The sequence below is a fragment of the Nymphalis io genome, chromosome 16 (assembly GCF_905147045.1).
Source record: "Nymphalis io chromosome 16, ilAglIoxx1.1, whole genome shotgun sequence".
Lineage (NCBI taxonomy): Eukaryota > Metazoa > Arthropoda > Insecta > Lepidoptera > Nymphalidae > Nymphalis > Nymphalis io.
Genome location: NC_065903.1, coordinates 6,081,620 through 6,107,680, shown reverse-complemented (window position 1 = coordinate 6,107,680; position 26,061 = coordinate 6,081,620). Strand labels below are relative to the sequence as shown.

At 31.5% G+C, this 26,061-nt stretch overlaps 6 protein-coding genes across 9 annotated transcripts; 3 read left to right on the top strand and 3 right to left on the bottom strand.

The window, feature by feature from the left end:
* Nucleotides 1-1,810: 1,810 nt before the first annotated feature.
* LOC126774153 (uncharacterized) lies at nucleotides 1,811-4,934 on the top strand. Its single transcript, XM_050495507.1, has 3 exons — nucleotides 1,811-1,915; nucleotides 2,030-2,163; nucleotides 4,685-4,934. The coding sequence occupies exons 1-3, from the start codon at nucleotides 1,856-1,858 to the stop codon at nucleotides 4,779-4,781; spliced, it is 291 nt and encodes a 96-aa protein (XP_050351464.1). The 5' UTR covers nucleotides 1,811-1,855; the 3' UTR covers nucleotides 4,782-4,934.
* On the bottom strand, nucleotides 4,793-12,562 carry LOC126774151 (sperm-associated antigen 6-like). Of its 3 annotated transcripts, none has more exons than XM_050495502.1 (14): nucleotides 12,306-12,562; nucleotides 10,896-11,000; nucleotides 10,376-10,533; nucleotides 10,133-10,179; nucleotides 9,978-10,062; nucleotides 9,557-9,691; nucleotides 9,325-9,438; nucleotides 7,311-7,484; nucleotides 6,972-7,124; nucleotides 6,578-6,727; nucleotides 6,298-6,456; nucleotides 5,178-5,323; nucleotides 4,993-5,053; nucleotides 4,793-4,913 (listed from the first exon to the last, which is right to left on the bottom strand). In XM_050495502.1, the coding sequence occupies exons 2-14, from the start codon at nucleotides 10,954-10,956 to the stop codon at nucleotides 4,842-4,844; spliced, it is 1,515 nt and encodes a 504-aa protein (XP_050351459.1). In that variant the 5' UTR covers nucleotides 10,957-11,000; nucleotides 12,306-12,562; the 3' UTR covers nucleotides 4,793-4,841. The 3 variants fall into 3 exon arrangements, with proteins under 3 accessions (XP_050351459.1, XP_050351458.1, XP_050351462.1); XM_050495501.1 differs by lacking the exon at nucleotides 12,306-12,562 and adding an exon at nucleotides 11,546-11,713; XM_050495505.1 differs by lacking the exon at nucleotides 10,896-11,000 and having other exon boundaries at nucleotides 12,306-12,385.
* LOC126774152 (DNA-directed RNA polymerase III subunit RPC7-like) lies at nucleotides 5,445-6,486 on the top strand. Its single transcript, XM_050495506.1, has one exon. It carries the CDS (start codon nucleotides 5,542-5,544, stop codon nucleotides 6,184-6,186), a length of 645 nt encoding a protein of 214 aa, XP_050351463.1. The 5' UTR covers nucleotides 5,445-5,541; the 3' UTR covers nucleotides 6,187-6,486.
* A 2,387-nt stretch (nucleotides 12,563-14,949) lies between the features above and the next one.
* On the bottom strand, nucleotides 14,950-19,968 carry LOC126774150 (coiled-coil domain-containing protein 93). The gene is made up of 10 exons (XM_050495500.1): nucleotides 19,666-19,968; nucleotides 19,382-19,590; nucleotides 18,899-19,166; nucleotides 18,557-18,718; nucleotides 18,436-18,483; nucleotides 18,057-18,358; nucleotides 17,636-17,755; nucleotides 17,027-17,256; nucleotides 16,284-16,404; nucleotides 14,950-15,240 (listed from the first exon to the last, which is right to left on the bottom strand). The coding sequence occupies exons 1-10, from the start codon at nucleotides 19,747-19,749 to the stop codon at nucleotides 15,009-15,011; spliced, it is 1,776 nt and encodes a 591-aa protein (XP_050351457.1). The 5' UTR covers nucleotides 19,750-19,968; the 3' UTR covers nucleotides 14,950-15,008.
* Nucleotides 19,969-20,442: 474 nt separating this feature from the next.
* Nucleotides 20,443-24,430, top strand: LOC126774366 (ubiquinone biosynthesis protein COQ9, mitochondrial-like). Of its 2 annotated transcripts, XM_050495854.1 has the most exons (6): nucleotides 20,443-20,641; nucleotides 23,150-23,502; nucleotides 23,576-23,667; nucleotides 23,746-23,866; nucleotides 23,942-24,145; nucleotides 24,317-24,430. In XM_050495854.1, exons 1-6 carry the CDS (start codon nucleotides 20,614-20,616, stop codon nucleotides 24,350-24,352), a joined length of 834 nt encoding a protein of 277 aa, XP_050351811.1. In that variant the 5' UTR covers nucleotides 20,443-20,613; the 3' UTR covers nucleotides 24,353-24,430. The 2 variants fall into 2 exon arrangements, with proteins under 2 accessions (XP_050351811.1, XP_050351810.1); XM_050495853.1 differs by lacking the exons at nucleotides 23,150-23,502; nucleotides 23,576-23,667; nucleotides 23,746-23,866; nucleotides 23,942-24,145; nucleotides 24,317-24,430 and adding an exon at nucleotides 21,203-23,020.
* An 83-nt stretch (nucleotides 24,431-24,513) lies between these two features.
* Nucleotides 24,514-25,993, bottom strand: LOC126774367 (suppressor of cytokine signaling 5-like). Its single transcript, XM_050495855.1, has 3 exons — nucleotides 25,370-25,993; nucleotides 24,875-25,168; nucleotides 24,514-24,804 (listed from the first exon to the last, which is right to left on the bottom strand). Exons 1-3 carry the CDS (start codon nucleotides 25,852-25,854, stop codon nucleotides 24,660-24,662), a joined length of 924 nt encoding a protein of 307 aa, XP_050351812.1. The 5' UTR covers nucleotides 25,855-25,993; the 3' UTR covers nucleotides 24,514-24,659.
* Nucleotides 25,994-26,061: the final 68 nt, after the last annotated feature.

Below are 26,061 nucleotides of genomic sequence, written 5' to 3'. Positions count from 1 at the left end.
AAGTAATTATGCTTTGAATAACTTGTGTATTAATATACATATTTATATTATAACCTATATGGAATAACAGTATGTACTTGAAGATAAAGAAAATTTATACTCAGCCATAAAATTTATACATAGCCAAATGCTATTAAGTTTTTGACATATGGTACTAGTGACTGAGACAACATAACATTTTCGCTTAATTTATTGATAATCTAGCATACTAGTTTATAGCATTCATTGTATATTTTTATTCTGTTTGATAGTACATTTAATGTGTGTATCTATACAATTTTCTGCTAAATATTTCTTTTATTTAACTAATATTTTTTAATATACCTACAAATGGTTATGATGAAATACTAAGTTATCCCTGTCTCACTTAATCGTGGGGAAAATATGGTATGGTAACATCTGAACAAATTAAATATAATTGCAAATATGTATATGAAGCATCTACAGACAGTGAAAAATCTAATGATGAATTTTATTTCCTTTATCAGATACTGTAGCTATTTGCAGACTGCTTAAAACAAACAATTAAAAATATGTAAGTACACTTTGATATATATAATATGTATGTATTATATATGTAAATACAACTGGAAAGAAAATGAAAATATTTTTTATTCTCGGCATTTTAGACTTGCAATAGTAAAGAACTTCATTTATTCGCACATAAATCGTAAATGATATCAGAAATTATATTTTGTGACAAATGTGAACAAATTAAGCTTGCATTATTATTACAATAATATTAAAGAAATTAAAAATATATTTTAAAAAGACATGAGAAAATGTCTTTGAAATCTCAATTGAGATTTTAAATGACAGAAATAATATTTTTATTTGCCTTGAATGATTAAAAGAAAAGCAAAAAAAATGTCTTGAAAATCTTTCCAGTATTGTAATAATTTTATTTAGTACTTCAATATGATGATTTTATTTTGACAAGCATATATCTAGATTGTTTTGAAGAATTATTAATTCTGATTATTTTTAAAATTATTTTCACATGTGTATCATATTACATCAAGTAAGAGTATTTCTTTTATTTTCAGAAAAAAAGCTACTGATGATCACTGCCCAAATTCGGAATTGTAAATTTAAATCTAGAAAATTCTTGCTGGCGAGATATTTAGATCAAATGAAAGGAAGGAAGGAAGCTACAAAAATTATAGTTTGGTAAACTTGCATAGGTAAAGCTAAAAAAATAAAAATATCGATAATTATTCGTATAAATTGTATAATACTATTATATAAAGTAAATAAAAATATTTTAACTCTAATTTGTATTATTTACTTGAGATTTAAATGATTAATGCTCATACATATACCGTAAAACAGATGAACAGGGATAAACCGGAAATTCGACGTCGGTGAATTTTATGTTATTCTTTATATATGGTTGTATCCATGATCTTTTCTAAATAGACCAGTTTTCATCCGTGTGCTAACTACAAAAAAAAATAGTTTTATGTTATTTGGTTTTAGCTTTCTTAGCTTAGGCTTAGCCTTAACAGATAGTTTCGCATTTATAATATTAATATAGAAATATAGATATTAAAAATGTTCAATCTTGACAAATTAGTACAAAACTGCAATATTGTAAAAGCAAATTAGTATAATTTCAGTTATAAGCAGGTCTATTTCTATACCATTAAGAATTTGGTTTGAATAGTTTGTTTTGTAATGAGTACTAACGAAAGGTCAATAATTATATTTGTGGACACCATAAGCAAAGAGTGATAGTGTAATCACTTCACCGCATCCGGAAATTGTGATAAAATATATAACACTCGACTATTCTCAGTATATCAGCATCATTTTATATAAAATTGCTGCATAATTGAAACCTCATCTAAATAAAATGCATTACATAATTGTTACGGAGTTTGAAACCCCTAGTGAAACTTCGTGTAGGATAAAGGTAAGTTAGCACTAATTAGGTATTCAAGATAGAAACTATACCTTGTTTTAAATATATAAGTGGACGTTAACATTAATTTTTAAATCTGTCACATTTGATTTTTTGTATTTATAGGGATTACTTTCAACGGATGCTAAAAATTTGGAAACACACATGTTGGGTCGTCATATAAATTGCAGTAATATGGAAGGCTTCTTTGAAGTCGACATTTCAGGCGACCAAGTCTTACAGATTTTAGGTGGATTCAAGTACGTAAAATAATGCTACATAATACAAATATATAAAATACACTCATTCAATTAATGACAGAACAATACTAATAATAAGTTTTGAAGCTAACTATAATAGTTAGCTTCAAAACTTTAACATACGTAACATTTAAAAAAAAAATGTCCAGGTGCAGTTGGAATGTTTGCTATGATACTCAACTATATCATTTTTCTCGTAAAAATTAAATCGAAATTCTTAACACAGGAAGTACTCCAAGGCACCTTCTATTGACCTAGTTATTTTTGCGGCCCTAAAGCCTTAACAACTTTGCTACTTAGATACTTTACTTGACCTTTTAATTTCAAAAGGTATTGACGTAATAATAAAAAAGATCAAAACAACTAATGCGCAATTATTCCGTACGTACTGCAAGAAAAGGTAACAGGCAATTTTAAGTATGATATTCTGATAGAGTTTGGAAAGTTACTTGTACTTACCCAACGTAATTAAACGTTTCCTGACTGACAAACAATGACCTGACCAAATACACAAATAATATTAGTCAAGTTACAATAATTCGAATATTATATTTTTCAAAGTTTGTGTATAAATGTGAACATGAGAAGCTAATTTTTTACTGTTTTTTAAAGTGGTATACTTCCTATAGTAGCTTATAAACATTTTTGCAAGCAGCCTGCCTACAGCCCTGTAAAGTTATCTTATTTACCTACATTTATAGGACAACTATATATAATGTACTTCATGGGACATGAGTACATTACATTGTTGTCGATGCTTCAAATGGTGATATCTCAGGAATGAAAGTTCTTAGAAAAAAAAATTATTGAACATTTTTTGTGCCTAAACCATTATTATAATATGAACTGCTTACGAGAAAAAAGCAAGGGAAATTTTATATGTAAGAGTATACCAATTTTTAACTCTATACGAATTATCGTGAATTGAAATATCTATTTTGGCCAGACTCTATGTGCCTTGTTAAAAAATGAGTGGATAAAGTATGTGGTTATTTTTATTACTAATAAAAACATATTTTTAGTTTTCTATTAGTTTTTTTTAAATTCATAAACGGGCATCAAATGTATAATTCGTCCGGGGTGTCTTCCAAACACAAATGTAGTAAAGACTAATAAACAATTGTAATGAGGCGATGTCATTGGTCAAGATCTGGAATATGATATTCACTATGAATTCGCGATAAAATGCTGTTTTGAATGTCGGCAAAGTTGTTATCGGAACTTTGAAACTGAAATTATTGTTAATATAAGTATTTTACCGGAATAATGTTGTAATATAAACGGAGATATATTAATCAAGAATAGTTATGTTTATTGTTTATAGCAGAAATAATAGCAAATCGCATGGGATAATTTAATCCTTTTTCGTATATAAGTAGTTGTTTGTCGTTACTACAGTTCTTGCAAATCACGAAGTCGAGCGGAATTTACTTGTGGTAAATACGTGTCCGTATACGTGTCTAAGTGTGCGTGAAAACGAAAGCGGGTATGGTTAGCATAAAAATAATACCAATATTTTTATATGTTCAATTGATTTTAAAATAAAACATAAAACTTTTTAACTAAAATTTTTATTATTTAAAATACTAAGTAAGGGAATGTATTAAAATAAAATTATGTTTTTCTACATTTGGGTTTAAGTTTGACGGTAATTTAAGCGAAACTTAAGACTTAAGGATACCCAATTGAACTCAAGATATGGCAAAATTATGAAAATAAGGTTAGGCTGGAACTATTTAATAACAAACTTCCATCTATTTTTACGAATGTGAAAAATGTGTCGCATTAATCTTCTACGGAACTGTCGCTTTTACGTCTCTTTTACGTCGCTTTTTCATGGGTGAAGTAAACTTGGTTGATGACGATGGCAACTCCTTCTCTTCTTTTAAAATCCTAGTTACTGTGCGTTCACTGACGCCTGTTGCTTGGGCAGTTCTTTCTAATATGTTTGCTAATGGACTTAGGTCACATCCATCACTGTTATTTGCTTTCATAAAACTATATTCATCTTTAAGAAAGTGAAAGACTTTAGCAATGATTGCTCGACCCTAAAAACAATAAAATATACAATTGAATAAGTATCAAAAGTCAAAACTAAACAATAACTTAAATTAAAAAAATAACCATTTTTATTTAATGTCAAAACTAGAAAAAAAACAATTTACCTCGCTATGGATAACTTTGCGCTTTGACATGCTGACAGTACTTCACGGCAATTAGCGTCCGGGAACAATAAACACAACTAACCTGAGCGATGGCGCGCTCGCAACTGACCGCGTCGTCAGACACGCACACTATTGCAATATGCATGTACACGTTTAACCACAAATAAAAACTACTCGCCTTCCTGATTTGCAAGAACTGTACTTTAAACATAATTCACAAAAACAAATTCTTCTTTAATTCTCATCATATTAACAAGGGACAACCGTTACGTCTCCTATTAAATTACTGATATATTTTATAACTCGTTAAACTATAAATTCATTTGATGAAGTTTTTAATAATATAAAGTTAATAGTTACAGTGTCATCAGTCAGTCAATGGCTATTGAAACTACTGCGATTGGAGGAGGAACCGTAAAAATTCAAAAATTGGTTTGGACAATGGGTAAATAATAGATAAAGTGTAACAATTAAAACGATTTTATTAAATAAAATTATATTTATAAAAAATATTTAATTTCCATTTTCAAGTGTCAATTCGCTCTGACAATCACTTGGTACCCTATCTGTAAATAGTTCTGGAATCTAAAAATTAAATTTATAATTATTATTGTATTATTTATTACTTATTTCTTTAATACATTTATAAACTCATTTTTAGTACCTGAGGGGTATAAGCCTCTACTCTGTCTAACAATGAATCGGAGTAGCCTGGAGTATAGTACCTGAAAGTATATATAATATAGACTCAAAATGAAAGTAAATATTTTTTTTAGTCGAATAACTTAATACATCATTTTATTACCATTGACTATTACTTTAAAAAATGTTTAGTTAAAAAGTTAATACCGAACAATTTCTTCGGGAAAACAGCTATTGATTATATTAACATATTCTTTAAGAGATGTTCCAGGGACAGTGTCAATTTCTTGAACTCTTTTCAAGGCTCCTGTTGTTACGAATAATCTTCGAGCTCGTGCATCATTGGGAAGTATCTAAATTTTAACATATGGTAATATTATATTTTATAAATGAAATTACTAGTAAAATCTTATTATGAAATTTGAAAAAATACTGGGCTGTATAAATTAAGACTGCCGCCATTTTCTTTAGTGAAAAATAAACAATGTCAAATTGTCAAAGATATTATTAGTTAAGTTTCAATTTTGTTTCAATGTTAAAAGGTAGGTAAATAAAGTTATTCCCAGGTAATATGGCAGGAAAAGGCAGAGGTAATGGAAAGTCATTAACTCATGAACAGTTACAAGCTCTTGGCATTACTCGGGCTGATAATGCACCACAAATTTTAGCTCCGCCGCCTTTATATCCAAAATTAGAACTAAAACCACTTCCCTTAAATTGCGACGCCGCGATGGACTACATGGTTATTGTAAAGGATCAATTTATTGAGTATTTGCACGAGTCACCTGCATACGTTAAAGCAAATACACGGACTGATGGCATAGAACGATATTCTGACAAATACAAGCTCCTTGCTTTAGATGCAAAAAAAGGTAGAGGCTTAGAATGTATTTGGGCAAACATGCCACCCGAGTTAAGGCCACACGGTGGACGAACTCGCACTACTACCCGCAAACGAAAATTAGACGACCCTACTGAAATAGCAAAAAGATTACAAACATTGGAGAAGAAAGAATCTCAGGAAGATACAGGCCTGGCAACTAATGAAAATGAAGATGAAGTCAAAAAAGAAGATGACGATAATGAGGAGCTGCTGGATGAACAAGAACCAGAAGAGGAAATTGATGATGGCACAGACTACGCCAATAACTATTTTGATAATGGAGAAGATTATGAAGATGAAGATGACACACTTGATGATGGACCAGTATACTAGATTAGAGTAGAAATAAATCATTTAATCTGTGATAATAAAACAAACAACATACATTAATAATTTGTAGAGTTTAAAATTTTAAAATATTTATACTAAAAAAGCGATTATTACCTTAGCATATTGAGCCAGCACATATTTTAGAACACAGGTAGGTGCTGCATGAAGTAGTGGTTCTAGAGCCGGCCGGTGTAAACAACATTGAAGAGATTGTTTGAGAGCACATAAAGCTCTTGCTTTAACCTCTCCAGATGACTTTGGATTTGTATATAACTATAAATAAACTTCTGATATAAATGATGAGTTTGGATATTTCTTAATTTAATAAAGTTTTGTACTTTTAAAAATGGAATCAATGTCTTCCTATGGAATGCATATTAAAATGCTAACTAACCTGTAACAATCTTGGCAAAGCATTAGCAACAGCAATGGCCAGACTGTGCTGTGGAGAGTGTTTTGCAATATGGCCAAGGGTCCATGCAGCAGCACATAAGTCAGAATCTTCTCCATTGTTTTGCAATATTTCTACTAGTATAACTACTGCCTTCAAAAAAGTTATTTAAAATAATCAATGGACATATAAATAAAAATATCATACTCAAGGAAGACATAAATGTATTCTTCAGAAATAATAGAACATAATAAAAAATAATAGTCATATAAAAAGTTCAAAATCGCAACACCAAAATATAACTTTTAAGAATTGTTCTTTTATGTTAATGTTATATATATGTATACATATAATATGTATATTACCATATCTACAAATTTTTTTAGTAAAAATATACCTTGGCTTCAATAACGGCCATTGCTAATTGATCAGATTGGCCAGCTATATAACCAAGAGCCATGCAGGCAGGTACGCGCGCACCACCTGTGCTCTCTGATAATAACTCAACTAGTGGACCACAACCGCCAGTGTTTACCACCAATTGTGCCAACTACAAGTAAAAATGTAAGAATAAATATTTAGAACTATTATGCTAGAATATATTTGCTCAATATTTAATAAATTTAAAATGTCGGAAAATCGTTACTGCTTAGTTGGTGATGCACGCATATAATTACCTATGTGTATTTACGTGTATATTATAAGGACAATAAAAAATTCGGCTGTTCAATCTCACGTCAACGGAATGTTTGACGATGTCACGCATCAAGCAGGCAGCAGCGCGACGCACGGGTGCTGAATCGTGTCCGGCGTGCAGCAGCGCGGGTGGCAGTGCGCCGCCAGCCACAACCGCCTCGCCCAGAGCCGCTCGCGCACCAGCAACTGCACCCAGCGCGCACAAAGTGCTGCGCTGTATGAAGGAAAAGTTAAACGGCCAATATAATATTGTGCATTTTGTAATTTTTGATGCCATATAGAGGCTATGGTCTGCAATAACGGTCCACATGGTATGGTCTGCAATAACGGACCAAAACGGTCCACAGGTGATCTTCTAGCGTACGTAACACACCTCTGGGGTGAAGCTATCGACAAGCATGGAGAATCGTTGGCTGTCAGCCTCGATATCTCCAAGGCTTTCGACAGGGTCTGGCACAGAAGTCTTCTCTCCAAGCTACCGGCATATGGTCTGCCTGCTCAGCTATGCACCTGGATTGCCAGCTTCCTACACAAGCGTAGCCTTCGTGTTTTAGTAGATGGTTGCGCTTCACAATTCTATGTAGTGAATGCTGGGGTCCCCCAGGGATCTGTGCTATCTCCCACACTCTTTCTTTTGCATATCAATGATATGCTCTCCCTTGGGAACATACATTGCTATGCAGATGATAGTACAGTGCATGGTGGATACCACGGACGCGCAGTGGCTGGGCGGGCGGAAACTGAGGAGAGGCGGGAGAATCTTGTCATTGAACTCGATAGGACGTTAGAGCTCATCGCCAAATGGGGCTCTGATAATCTTGTTGAGTTTAATGCCAAGAAAACACAGGTATGCGCTCTCACGGCGAAAAAGTCAACATTTTCCCCTCTTCCCTCCCTCTGTGGTACTCCGCTGGTGATGCAAAGCAAAATCGCCATGCTGGGGATTGACGTTCGCTGCGACCTTAGTCCAAGGGATTACATCGAGGCTGTTATAAAAACAGCTTCACGGAAACTCGGAGTTCTAAACAAGGTACGGCGCTTTTTCACGCCACAACAACTGTGCCTGCTGTACAAAAGACAGGTACGGTCTTGCGTGGAATATTGCTCGCACCTTTGGGATGGCTCCGCTAAGTACCTACTTGAGGCCTTGGACCGGTTGCAGCGACGTGCCGTGCGCATTATTGGCGACGTAAAGGTCACAAACACCCTTGAACCTTTACAATTGCGTCGTGAGATAGCAGCACTGAGCGCTTTCTATCGACTGTATCACGGCGAGTGCTCTGAGGAATTATTCTCTCTAATTCCTGCTTCCCCCTTCCTTCTTAAGTCCACGCGAGCTGGTTCTCGATGTCACCGCCTAACTGTGACATCAATTCCATCGCGAACAAAGAAATTTGGCAACTCCTTTCTTTGTCGCACTTCCAAAAAATGGAATTCCTTACCAGCTCACGTGTTCCCCTCCTCTTACAACCCGGGTTCCTTCAAACGAGGCGTGAAGAGGCATCTTGCGGGCCGGCAAGGCGAAGGCGGCTAGTGCAGAACGTTTTTCCCGTCTGTACTGGCCGTCGTCGCGTTTGGACTCTACTACCACTTACCATCAGGTGGAGTAGAGTCATTTGCCCTCCCGGCGAATATAAAAAAAAAAAAAAAAAATATTATGCAGCCAAGCTTAAGACGTTATCAATAATCTTCTGGGAGACCAGACTACTTAATTGTAAATATTAATTCTAAGACAATATTATATTATCCTCCATCCTTCTAAACATATTTTCTTATTCAGATCAAGATGATCTTACCATATGACAAATCATTACGATCGTTTCAGTTGTTTAGTATGAGTTGTGATGATGTAACAAACAAACAGATAGATACTTTTGCATTATAATCCCGTCAAGGAAATGGATGAAATATAAACCGAAAGTATTTACGTAAAATGGAATTATTAGTCATGATAACGACTTCTTAACGTTCTTTTGTTTACCAGTAAAAACGAAATAAATACCCATTTGTTTGGTAAATCGTATGACCTAGTATTTTAACTATGTTATAATAACCTTTAATTTAGGATCCTGATTTTCTAATCCACGTACTAAGTGACATATTGCACCCGCATCTACAACGGCTTCTGGTTTATGTTGTGCCAAATCTACTAAAGCACCAGCGACAATCTGATAAAGAGAAGCTGTTAAAATCTTAGTTTACTTTGACGGGTTCCGTCACAAATTTAATAAATTCATGTTGGGCTTTATATTTGATAGCAACAAAAATATAATGTAATTTGTAAACCTGTTTCAAACTCATTTCGGGTTCTTGAAAAGCTAGCACTAATAATGGCAACGTTCCAGCATCTACAACCAGTCCTGCCAGATGTTCGTTATGCTTTCCTATGTATCCCAAAGCCCAAGCAGCATTCTCTTTTACCTATATCAAATAATTAGGTAATTATAACATGATACGTCTTACATAAATGTAGCCATACTTTATGAATATAGCCTAAATTAATATAAAAATAAAAAACTACTAAAAATTACGTTTTATATCTTTATTGAAAATAAACTAATTGTATAAAAAGGTTACCATGTAAGAGGAGAAATTGCCTTCTTGCGGTACCTATACTATAAGCACTAATTAAAAAAAACTACCTTAGAAAAATATTAATGATTAAATTATTGACACAATGCAAAATTCTTAAAAAAACAAAAGGTACCTGTGTATCGAAATCTTCCAAGCACGAGACAATATGCTCTAAGGCACCTAGCCTTACAATAGTTGAAGCTAAATCCTCATTATGTCTGTAATATAGAATTTCAATTATGTGAAGTTCAAATAGCAAGAATAAAGTTTTTGTCGACATAATCTTACTTCGCAATGGCCCTTATTAAGTACAGCGCCGATCGTTTGTAGTAAACCTGTTGATATAAAACAGAATACTGTCACTCACATAGATTTTAATGAAATAATTCAACTATTAGAGTATGATTTTATATTCATTTAAAAATAGTAACAGTTCTAAATTTTAAGTAAGTACCTAACTTGATCGCACGTGTAATTTGTTGTAAAAACTAAAAGTACTGAATATGTTGGCTATTTAAAATGATAGTTTACATTAAATTTGTTCAGATTTTCAAGAGTGATAGTAAGCATGCCGCTACTAAGCAGTTGTTGCGCTACGCTCTCGTCATGTTCAGCGAGTCGCGCCACTGCCATCACCGCGCATTGTCGTACTGTGCTACAACCGTCAGAAAGTAAAGGACGTAACAAATCTGAAACGTATTAGTCATTATTAATATAAATAAATTTTACAAATATAATTTGATCCGAACGAGAACTTTAATATGGATTTAAATAAATTCTTAATATAATATTTTGTTAATAGATCTTCCTCTTAAAATCTAATAAAATTAACGGTCGATTCATGTTATATTTGGAACGAGCTAATTCGTCAGGCATTTTCAAGCTTACCTACCTAAATTATTATCCAGCACCAGGGGTAATAATTTAGGTAGATCGCGTAATACCTGTATCTATCCCAATTTAAGAAAGAGTTGATATACGATCGCAACCCTGATTACTATAACTTAAATTAATCTTAATAATTATTTTAGCTAAATAATTTTACATTTACCTAATACTCCAGCGCTTTCAAGACACTTTACATTGGTTGCTCGAGTCGCCAAATCAGCCATTGTCTGTACAAAGACTAGCCGGGCTTTTTGATATGTTTCGAATACTGAATGAAGAAAACAGTTATGTTTTATTCTAGAATAGCACAATCGTTTGAAAGTCGTGGATCTTAACCGAAGATCGGTGGTCCAAGTTAGGGCAAGCACCAAATTGTTAGTTGAACGGGCAAATGGGTAAGTGTTAATATTTCTTACATCGCCAACAGACTTTGGCGCTGTAAAAAATTAAATACCGATTCCTTACTTCGCCAATGCGCCACCTACCTTTTTTTAACACTGGAAGAACGAATTATACATTACCCCCAGGGGAACAGAGGGCGGGGGGGATATGAGGGGCTCGCCGGTGTCAGGTGCATGCGATATTTCTTTTTAAAGTTTTTTTCGTTAAGTTGGCGTTAAATATAACATCGTAAGAAAACCTAGATATATCGGATGAATGTATTTCCACTGATGCGCCTTGTAGCAGCGAGGCGGACTAAATAATGAACCTTCTCCCACATCCTTCTCTCACATTTTAATGAGCATGCCAATCCAATTTGATACAATTAGGTACTAGTTCCAACTTTAAACAATTTAGAAACTCCTCTTTTACCAAGTTGAATATTCCGAGGGCTGCTCATAGAGTGACTCATAATTGCCAGTCCTGTATGGTTTTTTTAAATTATTAAATTGTGTTTTTTACTCTTTGCAAATTGCTCAAAAGGCGGATTTACCTTTTTCTATTTATATTATGATTTATGACATTTTATTCTGTCAATTTTTTTAAAGTTATAAACAAGGAGGATAATTCATCTATTAATTCGCATGATTGCGCCCGTACGAATGTACCATTTAGAGTTTAAATGTATTTTAATTTAAATTTAATAAGTTACTTAAAATAATTTATCCGTGTGTGTGATATGTAAAACATTAAATATTACGAGGAATTATAAACAAAATAACGTAATAGACCTTTTTCGATTTAACTTTGGTTTTTTTTTTTATATTTTATATATTTACCTATATGATTCTATGACTACCGTCTTTGTAATTGCCATTTTTATCTAGAATTTATGAATCGATATTATGCACAATTGCATAATGTGGGTTATCTGCTCATAAATAATGCAATTAGCTTAGCTCAGACGATAGGTATGCTATGAACGCAATGTAATTATTTTGTTTCAGTGGTCTATCGGTAACTTAACTCTGTAGTGCGCACTGCGCGAGCGCAAATCGTGCAAGCAGTCAAGCACCCGTGAAGGCCATGTGACGTTCGTCATCACGGCGCCCTCCACACACGCGGGCTGAGTTACCTGGACCGCACACATTGAAACCCATTGTGAACCACGTCGCGCGTCGCCGCTGCTTACCTGGCAAAGTTCACTCACACACGAGTACACAACTTGTCGCGACCGCGGTCGCCGTTCTCGACCGCTTAAACATTTTAATTAAATAAAAAATCTTAACTGTATTTACAATGAACTTCGATCCTCGTCGTTGAATATTAAATTTAAATTCTAAAAATTGTATCGAGCTGGATGCAGCCGATGTGTAGTGTGACTATAAAATATATCAAATAAATAAAAATATGCCGTATATAATGGTAATGGGCAGCCTGAGTGCGCCGCATCTATCTAAAGATGATGGAGCAACTGTCTACGGACTGAAAAGCGAAGAAAGAGCTGCGCTTGTGAGGGTGGGTTCTTTTTATTTAACGAAATAATTGGACTAAATGCAAACTTTAGTTTTTTAATAATATTTCTTATAAACAATTTAATTCTAAAAAAAATTTAAATCAATAATAATTAATTTTATTGTTGTTAGTACAAATATATTAAGAAAAGGCTTTATTTTAATAGTTTAAAAAAACGCTGTTATAAGTAGTTTGTGGTACGTTATGAAAAAAAAGAGATATTGCATTTTATCAAATAAAGTTTTAGTTCTTAACATTTTATTTCCTGCGTATTATGAGTAACAAAATATCACAATCGAAAGTAAAGCATTTTTATTGAACATGATTATATTTAATTTTATTTTTTATTGCTATTTGCTAGACCACTCGACAAACAAGTTCAAGCTGCCTACTTGTAAAATGATATTAATCAAGAATAATTATATTCTATTAAAAATTAAATTAAAGTATTCCGTGTTTAAATAGTTTCAAACAATAAGATTCCTCACAGCTGAAATATGAACAACTGCTCATTGTTATCGCTTCCAACAACTTACATTGTGAAGTATTTTTAAATGAAATTAAAATATTTGAGTACGTATAAAACTTGACGTCATTTTAAATAATTGAGTTGGTTATCAGAAAATAATTTGTTTTTTTTTTAACATTAATTAAGTTATACAGGTGCACTTTTCATGTGGGATAATTTATGTAGGTTTTATCAAATGAATATGACATTCAAATAACACTCACTGTAAATGTTTTTTTAGCAATCAAATAGCGGTTTTTATAAAAGCTATTGGAAAATAACCTGTACCTACATGTAACTGGTAATTTTTTTGTCGCATTATTACAATTACGTCGTTCGATTACTTTAAAAATATTATAAACAAAATTGTCTTCGTAAATCGTTTTTTTTATTTGTGATGTGTAGACAACCATGCACGTGTGAACAGGATGCTATATTTTTATTTTTTATATTTCAGGAGATGAATTCATCTTTCGGTATGGTAGTTTCAACTTCATCCGATCAGGAACGGACCGTACGCGTAACGCAGAAGGGCCTTACACTCGTACTCGTGAACAGAATCCATGGTCTGCTGGGATACGATGTTGTATCACATGCCATGGCGATGACCAATGCGAACCGAGAACTGATATCATTCACCATGTACAAGAAGTCAAGTGGAAACTCTCACAGTCAATCACATGGTCAGAGCCATAGCCATGGCCATACTAGCTCTCATAAAAGCCATTCACACAGCAGCGTGGTCACGCTTTGATTATAATTATTTACTCTGCATGATGACTTGCCTTCTTCACCTGATGCTTACTCGTATCACGTGACTTAGGATCAATGAATGAAGTGAGCGTTACTTCATTTCGTTGGTAGTCGAATAAAAATTATTACGATGTAAATAAATAATTGTGATGGAACGGTTATTTATGTAACATTTATGAATGTGTATAAATGTAATAAATAGGTTTATTAAATACTAAATAAAATATCTTTAACATATACATTTTATTTGAAATTCTCATATAAAAATGCATAAACAATACAAAACATAATTATATCAGTCTTAAAGTACAGTTTGGAATTTATTGTTTTAACATGATTCGCCGTCGCGTCACGTTTTATATTGTTATTGTTGTAGCTAACTAAATATTATTGAAACCGCTTTTTATTTCGAGGTATATAAAATCATTCACGTGAAGCAATAATTTAAATATTGAATACTCACCTATAGCCTAACTCTTAGATTATATATTGCTATATATTATATATTACTATTTGTAATTGCATTTGCCTAGCAATATCTAAAGCAGCATACTCTATAAAATAAAATAAAATTAATATATTACTATATTATCTACATAATAGTTTTGACTTTATTTCGTGTTTATAGTTTTAGTTTTTTTTTTTGCAAAAGCGAAAATAGTATATATTACTACTTGCGTTATTAGAACCACATTGCTTATTAATAATATATTGGTCTTTAAAGTAATTAATGTTTCTATTAATCCGCAATAACTGCCACTCTCTGACGCGATTATCAGTTACTTAAGGCGCTCCTTAATATAGATCCAATCGAAGTCTAATAGGGGGGCAAACTAGCAGGATGCTCACCTGATAGAAAGTTACTACTACCGCCTGTGGACAACCATGCGATTTACTAATAGCTTTGCTATATGCACTACAAACAGTTATTGATTAATATATTTTTATTTATATAACAATTATATTTCACTTAGATACTAAGGAGTGCCTTATGTAACCAATAAAATTCTCCAGCAGTGAGAATATCCACATCTCAACCAATATTTATAAATTGACACGGTGCCCAGTGCCATTTTTATAAAACCGTTCTAATATTAATATATCTGTATCGTAGAGCGTTCAATGTTGGTTTCTTTCAAACTTATGTCGCTGTTCAGCTAATTTCTTCAAAGCAGCCGCATACTGCCTCTGCACATCCATCAGCCGGGAATACTCCGCATGTAAGGCCATCTTCTGTTCCTTTTCAGATTTAAATTTCTGCTCTACTTTCCTGACGGTTTGGTTTACCCATTCAACGATAGATTCGAATTGCGTCATGAATTCTTCTCTTTTTCTCGCTGAGGACATAACTCTAAAAAATATTCAACGTTATTAGTATATACATAAATATATACATATATACATTTTGTGATATCATTGCAATGTAATCTGCATCGTCTCAATTATATCAAAAATGTCTGATAAAGTATATAATAAATATATATAAATAGGATACAGCTACAGCTTGTGTTTGAATATTTAATAAATAACAATGAAAAGTTTAAACTGTATTAATCCAATACCAAAAACTACCACTAAGTCTAAATTATGGAAGATAACAATTAAGTAAATACAAACATATAAAAAATCAGGCGTGGAGCTGCCAGTAAAATATAATTGTCTGTTTAAGTACAAGTAAATAAGTTTTTATACTCGGCGGTGAAGTCAATTTTCGTGAGAAAACCTGCATGTGCCACATGTATCCAACTGAGATCAGAGAAGAATGGTGGAGTAAGCTCCAATAGTAAGAGTTTGGATTTTCATTATTTTTTATGAGCCTTGATGTTTTTATTACCAGGTTCATAATTAAAATTTCAGGATTATTGATGATATAAAATTTTGTATACAAATTTAATTGAATTCTATGACAATGACGACTTCATCATTGACTCGGAGTTTTGAGTGCCAGTTCAAATAAAGCTACAGCTAAAAGCTCTATCTTAAATGGTTTATAAGTTTTCAGTACATTATCATTATTCACTCTTCAAATAGGTATCTTTAGCTAAGATGGCGCAATGATTAGAACGCGTGAATCTTAACCAATGATCGTGGATTCAAACCCGGGCAAGCACCACCGAATTTTTATAATTTGTGTTTATAATTCACCTCGTGCTTGAGGGTGAAAGAAAACATCGTGAGGAAATCAGCATGTCTCCAATTTACTGAAATTCTGCCACATATATATTCCACCAAATCACATTGGAGCAGCATGGTGGAATAAGCTCCAAGCCTTCTCCTCTAAAAAAAGGGGAGAGGAGGCCTTAGCCCAGCAGTGGGACATTCACAGGCATATATAGGTTTTAATTTTCGATCATTGTCATTGACATAATTACATTTAATTGAATATTTACTTACTCGTCATAATTGTCTAAAATAGAATTAAGCAAACTCAATTCTTTTGAGGTGTAGAGTTTAACTTCGTATAGTGTATTATAAAACACGTAATACTGCTTGGTTTCCTTATGCTTCGATGAAACTGAAAAACAAAATACATATTTAAAATGTTGTTTTCTTTTTTAAAATTAAAAATAGGCAGACAAACTGGCAAATGAACTATCTAATGGAATGTGGTCACTACCACTCATAGACATTGGGCCTGAAAGAAATATATGTATTAATTATTTCTTACATTGCCAATGCACCACCGACCATAGTAACTAAAGTATTATGTCCCTTGTGCCAGACACAGTTACTCTAGCACAATCATCCTTCAACACAACTGGAACACAACAAGAGTAAGTATTGCTGTTTGGCGGTATAATATCTGATGAGTGGGTGGCTATTAAGATTTGCTGACCCATCGGATCATATTTACTGCACAAATGCACTATATTAAGTCCCGTGCAGTTGGCTAGTCTTCCTTGAGAATGGATGCCGTTTTGAAAATAGGCCAGAACACATGAATCAAAGTGGTTTACAAAATTGTTTACGCACAGCATACAATTGTATTACTGTAAGTAGGTTATTATAAATATTTGATAACTACAGGAATATCTATAATAGGTTGATAGAAAAAACTCCTTGAGAGTAAAATTTCAAGGTTCATAATTTAAAATAAAACCGTTTTAAAATTAATTTAAATGATATATATATATTACCTTGATTATATAATTCTACAAATCTCTTCTCATACTGCAACAGTTCAGCAGTTCCGGGTACTTCATCGATAGCCGTGGAGTACCTCAGTACTTGTCTATTCAGGTGACCAAGTTCTACTCTTACGCTGCTGATGTAATCTTTTAATTTCTTCTCACGCTCTTGAAACTCTTTTAACTCTGTTGGAGATAATGGCTTTTCTTCTATTTCTTTGTTAGGTTCTTGTGCCAATCTGAAACATAAACCAACAGACATACTATAATATATATAGCACGATAGTTTTCTTATTACAAACAACAATATACATTTATAAAATATTAAAAAATATTGTAGTATTGTTGATCTTATTGTTCAAATCATGTGTCTTCTCTGAAGTTATAGACATTATCACTATATTTAAAGCAATGAAAACCATTTTATAGATATAATTTCTACTTATGAAATTTTTTAATACTTTATAATTAGCTTCCAAACAAATTTTCAAATTTCGAAACAGATTTAAATAGGCAAGGAATTAAGCAATATAAGAATAAATGTGTTAAATGATAATTATTAATAATTATTTCAGTTACTAATAATGTTCCTATTAGAATTATAATAAAGAAGTATACCTCAACACATCTTCAAGTTTCTTATGCTCCTTTTCCCTGTGTTGAATTAACTGTATCAACTCATTTCTTTCCTTTGCTAGGTCTTTTAATGATTTATAAAATTCCTTAACAGCTTTTTCACTGAAAATAATTTAAAGAAATTTTAATTAATTGTGCAAATTTTTTTTTAATATATTTACAATTTTTTTTGCATAATGCATGTGCAGTGAACAAAATAAATAATAGCACCATTTGTAATGTATCCTCACATGCATTAATGATAATATTTTAGATTGCATAATTAATAAATAAAGATATATATTATATTGCATAATTAATATATAGATTATATTACATAAAAAAACATAAGTTACAATGTTATTTTGTATAGTAGTAACACATACTATTTTTGATTTCAAAATGAAAATTTTGCATTAATTACCTATACTCATCTGTTTTCATAAGTCTTTTGGTTATTTTTTTCAATTTGTTTGTTAAATTGACATATTTACTTTTCGCTTCTTCCATTCTTACTTCATGATCTTTTCTCACCTCTTCTATGTCTTTTTCCATAGTGTCTATTACTTCAGTCAACTTATCTATATCTTCAGAGTATTTAGCTTTTTCTCTTTCTTCCAATTCTTTTGGAACATCACCTGTGAGCTCAGAATGCAGCACAGCATAATGAACTTTTGTATTAGTTGTGTCCTCATTATATTCCCCATCATTTACATATCTTTCCATCTATAAAATATACATATGAAATATAATATCAATTATTTAAAATTAAATACAACATAAAAATATATATGAAAACTTACTTCTGTAGTTATTTCTGATGGATCAGCAAGTGCTTTTTCATAATCATACTAAAAGAAAAAGTATATAAATATAATTTTTGTAATATGTATTTATACATAATATGCAAAAAAAAGGATTTACCAGAAAATCGAGACCCTCATCTTGTTTGGCCTCATCTTGACTGTTGGAGACAAGCATCAACATACGCTGGTCATATTCAGAGAGAACAGAGTTTACTTGCTCTATTTCATTTGTAGGCAGTGCTCCTTTTCTTTTTCTTACTCTACATGGTTTGTAGAGATTCTAAAATCAATGTTATAACTAAAGGAAGCTTTACTGATAATGTTAACAACTTTACAAGAAAAAATATGTTTATTTTTTAATTACATTTTATATAATTGTCATTCATTAATAAAATGTCACACAATCAAACTAATGTCATAGTAATTAATAAAAATTAAATAGTATTTTTATATTATATACCTGCACAGCTATAAGGTTTCTTAACAGTTTCTCATTTTGAAGGAAGCAAACACGATCTGCTTCAAATATATGATCTTTTTCATATTGAGAAACTGCAAATTTACGTAATTCATCCTCTTTGGCTTCTCTAAATTCGCTCGAGTATTTAATTAACCACTGTACCAATGGGTAAATATTAATAAAATCAAGACCTTGTATTTGATGAGGTTCAATAATATAAGGGCACTTCAAACTTGGCAGCACCTTTACAATTTTTTCTGTTAAAGCTCTAAAAAGAAATTTGTGATAATTTATATTCACAAAAACTAATGAAATCGGACAATCATCAACCTTCTTTAAGTATTATAAGGTTTTTTATCTATCCTTCAAAACTAAAAACAAATGAAAGGATTATAAAAATAACTTGATTACTGATTTGGGTCAAAATTCGAATTCATTTACACAACATTTAAGGAGTACTAAATAGTAAAAAAAGACACATACATTTTCTTGCCTATAGTGAGATTCTCTTCAAATAACAAACTGATATCCATGTCAATGTCACACAGTTCAATACACCAAGTTAAGCCTCCGACAATTTTATCAAACGCGGATAAACCTTGTAGTTGGGCTCTGTAATATCCTGCAGCAACAAGAGCATCTGATATTTCATGCCATTTCACAAGTTGCTCTGCATCTTCACGCACTTCTACCTAAAGGTTTATTAATTAAATTAAATCACTCAAACCATCCTTTAAGTATTAAATAAGTATAATAACACCAGTTACCTCTTTGCCTTCTTGATCTACTCCACTATAAATGTTCATTAAAGGCTTACTCCGGGTAAATATATTCTTCTGTTTATTAGCCATATTTGGATGTAATAAATATATTGAAGTAATAATACGGGCTAATAGTTTAAGCTACAATGTATTCATGGAATTGTCTTACAAGAAGAATATTCTATTTTGAATAATTTGGCGGAGATATGTTAACAATTCAAATGCTATAAGTTCTGTAAAAAGAGTTTTAAAAGAGATAGGGTATCATTAAGCTTACAATACTGAATTCTCATAGCTATAGCTTTATAATCGACATTATATTTTATAATAAATTATCATTTTAATTTAAAATCCAAATTGCCAATGTCAAATTCCATTTGTCATTCCATTCCATTTGCCCTCTAAGTAGAAGTATTTTATGTAGATCTTTCACCAAAAAAAGTGTGTACCAAAATGTACGAGATGATTCCATAAATTGCCAAAATAGCGCTCTTAACTCACTACTGGTAAAGCATTCATATTTTTATAATTAATATTATTTTATGTGTTTAATAATTTAGATTTATAAATTTGACTAACAGAATAAAAAAAAAAACAAAATAAGCCCATGTTCCGCTAGGAAAGTACATATATCTTTTTTTTAATATAAAATTCTAACACTTTTCTTCGAGTCTAGAATTACGGTTCACAATAAAAATCATACAATTCGTAAATCGTTATTTTATAAAACTGACACATCCCTAACTATTAGTCAAAAACATAGAGTATTAACATCATTGACAGTCAAAATCAAAAGCTAAAAGACGAGAACGATAATTATATATTGATTTTATATGTTCATTTAGATTTAATTAATAAATTTAAAACAACTGAATCACATCAACGAACAAGGAAAAAGTTGAAGAAGAATTCATTTTATTCAATTCTACATTTAAATTTAAAGAGATATTGAGTATGAATAAGTTGCCAAGGGTTTTTTGCTGTAAGTTTCACAATTACTATAATATTATCATAATATGTTTGTAATCCTGCTAATACAAACTATTAATAGTTTTATAAATATAATTGCGGTTTATGTTGTCAAATTTTCACTTTGTATAGAATGATACAAAAAGGCTAAATTTTTATTTTTTGTGTGTTTGTCGGTCTTTTTTTAAAGTGCATTGTATATACTACAGGGAAACATTGAGTAACATGCGCTGAACTATCGTATCAATATATTTTAAGGTTAATTTATAGTACCAGAATCCAACACAAAAAATGTGCTTTAAGTGGTGGGTATCAGATATTTTATTATTTATTATAAGGTTTGTTCAAGAACCACACACATGTTTTTGTTATTATTTGTTTCCATGTAAGAATTAGATTGATGAAACCTTATAGTCGCTCCATAATGACCACTAACTTTGAATCTACTAAAACATGGAAATATATAGTATAATCTTGTGGATAAGTTAAGATTGTACATCCAAACAAGCATTAATTTTCAATGGTTTTTGTTTGCAAAAAGAAATAGTGTTACAATTTAGAAAATTAATTTCAGAGATCATAAAGTTCGGACATACAAGCTTACTTTCCACATCTTTCATCATGGAACAAAGTGTTGTGGATTTAATATCTTCATGCCTGGATTCAGGCGATTATAAGGAGGCTCTTAGTGCATCCGTCAATGAGAAATATGCTAATGATTTGACCAATAATTGTTGGGATTTGATAACTGCTGTAATAGGGAAGATTGAGGATGACACATTGATTCTAAAACCGTCACTATATGGCACGTGTGAAACATTGCTAGCCAATATAGTGAAACAATGCTCTCCTGAAGAAGCCTTGTTTGAATTTATTGAACAAATACAAGTGGCAAAAAATGATGCACAGTTTGCTATTGTATTAGAGCCTGTTCAAAACCTTCTTATTAAATTATCTACAAAAAGATTCAGAAGTTTGGAATTTACACTGGATTCAATGTGCTCATATATAACATCTATCCCTTTACCAGAGCACCAACTCGAAGGAAAGGAACGTCTTTTAATGGACTCTGATGTGAATATCAGAAGGATAATAAAGATTTATTCCCTCTTACCACCTTTTTATAATCCATTAATAAAAAGCATAACATTAGCTAATACAAATAATACAACTAAAGACATCTTAGCCGCATTTTTAATTAGCCTGCTTGGGAAACCTTTAATATATGTAGATTTGGATCCTGATTGTAATGCTAATAGTGAAGCTAGGATATGCAGCAGTTCTATAATTCAAGATATTTGTATTTTAGTTAAAAATGTAAATAAATTTTTAGACTATGTAGAATTTCATCATAAACAAAGTCTTAAGCCTAAATCGCAAAATATTCTTACTGAGAATGAAGAAAAGTTATCTCCCTATGATTATAAAGAGAAAATTAACATGACTACACTATCTGGATTGTTTTATGGAATTTATTCTGGTCATTTTGAAGTGCCAGAGAATACAGTTCCTGTTGTTTACAGTATTAGTTATGTTGTACATACAAATTTGCTTTGTGTTGTTCATCTTCTAAGTTTTGCTGAATATGGCCCTCTAGCCAAAGGTATGACTTTGTGTACAAAAATACTTAATCGATATCCTACCAATACCTCACACTCTGTACTTAAATATTCTATTCACTATAGCTTATGCCAAAGTTTAGTGAATATTGCCATATATTCTAGCTATGAGTCTCTACGTAAGGAAGCTGTTAAACTCATAAGTACCCATATCAATAAATTTGAATATAAAGGACGAAGTATTCTTATTAAATACATATTAAATAATGCTAACCATTCAGGAATGATAGGTTATGCAATATCATTATACAAAAATTCAATCGAAGAGGCCTTTAGAGAATCAGAGTTACCAGATTGCTTTACCGGACCACAACTTTTGGGTATGATAAAAAAGATGTGCTTCTTACCTCACGGTGCAGAATCTGATTTGGTAGAGTTAGCAGATCAAATAATAACAGCATTAAACTTTTTGAGATATCTGGCATTAAAAGACAATTTGAACAAAACTGGAATTAGAGAATGCTTCACAATCATTGAAGATGACTATTTAAAACAACTGAGAACTGCATTGAATATGTCTAGAGCACATTATGAAGTAAAATTAATGGATATTAATAATTCGAAAGGTTTGCCAGAGGATCAAGTTGATATCTCAATCAATATTGGTGGGAACATGCTGGATAAGATACCCACAGAAAGTAAAAAACAAATAATTCAATCTGCATTGAATGCTTTTCATTTAATAGAAGGTTTGGTGGCAAGATTATCTGAGTGCATTAAAATTAATAAATGTCAATAATTGAATGTAAAATACTTTAAAAAATAAAATATTTTAAATAATTTAAAGCATTTACCTAATTTTTAACCTCTTATTATACAATGTATTGTATATATAATTAAGTTTTTATTTATTACACAGATATTTGATAAAATAGTTTGTGAAAAAAATATTTTGTTAACAGCTCTAAGGATAAGTCATAGACTTTTCACGCCTATTACAACTATTTCATTTAGTAATGCCCAAAAAACATTTAGACATTATTGCCAGGGGCAAACCAATAAAGAAATAGTTTTGACACCAAAATCGACTGAGCAAGATGAACGTCAGTATGAGGAAGACATAAAACGAAGCATTCTGGCAAAAGCTTTAGATTATGTGCTGAAAACAGGATGGTCGATTGAATCTTTAGCACAAGGAGCCGAAGCTGTAGGGTATCCTGGTGTTGCCCATGGATTATTTCCTAATGGAGGAGGAGATCTGGTCCATTATTTTAATATTACATGTAATGAAAATCTGGTTGAGCAAATGAAAAGTGTAAGTATCTTATATATCAACAAAACAGTAATTTATTTCATGTCAATCTTCTTATATAATGTCAATTTTATAGTGGCCTAAAGAAGAATTGAAGGAATCAAAAGTTCCTGCTCAATTAATAGAAAATGCCATAATGACCAGACTTTTAATGATTGATCCTTACAAGTAAGTTGTAAATTCTCGACTTCTATTAGGTAATGTAATTTATTTGGGATTATTAATTTATTATGGCTTAAATTTCAGGAGTACCTGGCCAAAAGCAATGGCTATTCAAACTCTTCCTAATAATGTACCTAATTGTTTAGCTACTCTGCTTTCACTTGTTGATGATATTTGTTACCATACAGGTGACCGGAGTGTTGATGTAAGTCCCATTTAAATTTTCTTTAGTGTTTAAAAAAACTATAAATTAAACTATTTATGAAATGACATTTTTCAGTTTAATTGGTACATTCGTCGAGTTGGCTTGGCTGGTATTTACAAAGCTTCAGAACTTTTTTATTTAACTGACAATACTCAAAGTAATAGTGGTACTAGAAGTTTTGTTAAATCAAGAATAAGGGATGCCGAATTAATTCAAATAGCTCTTAATGTAAATCCAGTGGCTGTTGCACCACAAACATTAACAGCAGCTTTTGTAACGGTAATAAAACTATAATTTTATTTTGAATATATCCAAACTGTTTCTTAAATATACAACTACAAAACATCAAAGAAAATTTAGAAAAAAATAAGTTTGTACACAAATAGTATAACATTTTTTTTTTGTTTTTCATAGTTTCATCCTGTATAATGGGTAATTTTTTTTTTTCAGGCAAAAAATATGTTAGGTATGAACACTTTGAAATAGTTGAGCAGCATGAAAATATATCTCGATAAATTGTAGTATTATTTTTTTAAATAAATGACTAGCTTTATTCCATCTTCATCTTTACTTTTATTCAATTATTTTACATAGATTTCAAGTAAATGAAATAAGAAATACATGATTTACAGTAGTCAATAATTATATTGATTTTATTAAAATAAAATTTTTGTATAAAATTTATTAACACTTTACATAGTCATAAAAGATATGTCTTGTGTAAATATATGATTAAAATATGTTAAGTGCTTTGAAAGATTAAGGCACTATTTATATATTTATTTTATGCTATCTATAATGGAGCAATGTAGTCACTGCCAAGAGCAACATAAGATATTAAATTAGAAGGAAGTGGTAATTTGTTCCATAAGTCTTCTGATACAGTTTGCCTTATTACAAATCTGCAGATCTTTTGTAATGAGTCTAACTTTGCAAACCTGTAAAAAAATTACATTAAATGTACATATGTTCTTTATTTTATCATTTAAAACAAAATATGCTACATACCTATTTAATGGTCTTGCTAATTTAACTGGCATTTCAAATAAATTTGACTTAACATCTACTGTTGCACAATGTTCCGATATCCTGTTTGCTGGCACGAATGTTTCATTGTTCAATGAAAAAAGTCCATCAGCATGTCTAAGCCTAGCATGGAGAGTACGTCCAACACAACGGAATGAAACACACAGTATGTGTCTTGAGTCATATGAATCTCGTACTAAAAAAACATTATCATGTTGACCAGCAAGAAGCTCCTCTGCCTCACTGGAAGTTATACCACCCCAATACCAACCATGCCTGAAGAAGAAAAATATGTTTGAAATGTTTTATAAAAAATATGTTTGGACATATATTGATAACATAAATTCATTTGAATTAACATCAACTGAAATTTAGTTATAAATATATTTGTTAGAGCACATTTTCTTTGAATACTACTATGTCTGAATTCATGTTGAGACCTAAATAAATTTAGTTGAAACTGACTCAGAAGCTTACTTGGATAGTTGACAGTATATGGCGCAACTTTCAACAGACAGGTGTTGATGATGCCCTCTCAAAACCGAATGACCATCTGAATGTTGACACTTCATGTGCATACTTTCCAAATCTTCGTTTCTAATTTCATTTTTAGCAGCTACTATCTGATTTTCTTTTGTGTAACTATCGGCTCCCTTGCTAAAATTACACATATATTCACCACCACTATTTTTATTCCCAAAGTATCGTTGTAGCGATCGGACGCTTCCAGTAATGAAGAGTTTATTTTTCCAGAATTTCACAAACTTATTAGTATTAACGGGAGGTTTCCGTTCAGGTAAAAATACCGTATTTACTATATCTGTGTTATTGTAGTCTCTCTTGCTATCAATAGTTCTTTGCAAATGTTTACATTCCAGTGGTTTTAACCATTTTCTTAAACATCCAGTAGCCAGCCATTTACGTCGATTACAATGTGTACACCTTTCATAGTTTTTATTCATTTCCAGCAAATTTTCTTACACAAAACAAATTATTTGTTTTATTACATAAAAATAATATTTCGAACTTCTTACATTTAACAACTCAAAAGCAAGAAGTTATTTCTTATTATTCATAGTCACAGAGTATGTTATGATTGAATACCGAAGAAAACAAAACAAAATTAATGCAGATTATAAGAGATGAAAGTGCTTAGTGCTCTAATAAAA

What these genes read in the sequence shown, in the direction of transcription:
- LOC126774151 (XM_050495501.1), bottom strand. Translation starts at nt 11,585, where the DNA reads ATGAGTCACTCTATGAGCAGCCCTCGGAATATTCAACTTG. An exon ending in CCGAAATGAGTTTGAAACAG is followed by an intron (nt 9,439 to 9,556) that starts GTTTACAAATTA and finishes TCTCTTTATCAG; the next exon opens with ATTGTCGCTGGTGCTTTAGT. An exon ending in TGGCCGTTATTGAAGCCAAG is followed by an intron (nt 6,728 to 6,971) that starts GTATATTTTTAC and finishes ACTTTTTTGAAG; the next exon opens with GCAGTAGTTATACTAGTAGA.
- LOC126774150 (XM_050495500.1), bottom strand. Translation starts at nt 19,749, where the DNA reads ATGGCTAATAAACAGAAGAATATATTTACCCGGAGTAAGCCTTTAATG. An exon ending in TAGATCAAGAAGGCAAAGAG is followed by an intron (nt 19,591 to 19,665) that starts GTAACTGGTGTT and finishes ATAAACCTTTAG; the next exon opens with GTAGAAGTGCGTGAAGATGC. An exon ending in ATGAAAACAGATGAGTATAG is followed by an intron (nt 17,756 to 18,056) that starts GTAATTAATGCA and finishes AATTATTTTCAG; the next exon opens with TGAAAAAGCTGTTAAGGAAT.
- LOC126774153 (XM_050495507.1), top strand. Translation starts at nt 1,856, where the DNA reads ATGCATTACATAATTGTTACGGAGTTTGAAACCCCTAGTGAAACTTCG. An exon ending in AAACTTCGTGTAGGATAAAG is followed by an intron (nt 1,916 to 2,029) that starts GTAAGTTAGCAC and finishes TTGTATTTATAG; the next exon opens with GGATTACTTTCAACGGATGC. An exon ending in CAGATTTTAGGTGGATTCAA is followed by an intron (nt 2,164 to 4,684) that starts GTACGTAAAATA and finishes TAAAGTTAATAG; the next exon opens with TTACAGTGTCATCAGTCAGT.
- LOC126774367 (XM_050495855.1), bottom strand. Translation starts at nt 25,854, where the DNA reads ATGAATAAAAACTATGAAAGGTGTACACATTGTAATCGACGTAAATGG. An exon ending in ATATACTGTCAACTATCCAA is followed by an intron (nt 25,169 to 25,369) that starts GTAAGCTTCTGA and finishes TTTCTTCTTCAG; the next exon opens with GCATGGTTGGTATTGGGGTG. An exon ending in TTAGCAAGACCATTAAATAG is followed by an intron (nt 24,805 to 24,874) that starts GTATGTAGCATA and finishes ATTTTTTTACAG; the next exon opens with GTTTGCAAAGTTAGACTCAT.
- LOC126774152 (XM_050495506.1), top strand. Translation starts at nt 5,542, where the DNA reads ATGGCAGGAAAAGGCAGAGGTAATGGAAAGTCATTAACTCATGAACAG.
- LOC126774366 (XM_050495853.1), top strand. Translation starts at nt 21,250, where the DNA reads ATGGAACAAAGTGTTGTGGATTTAATATCTTCATGCCTGGATTCAGGC.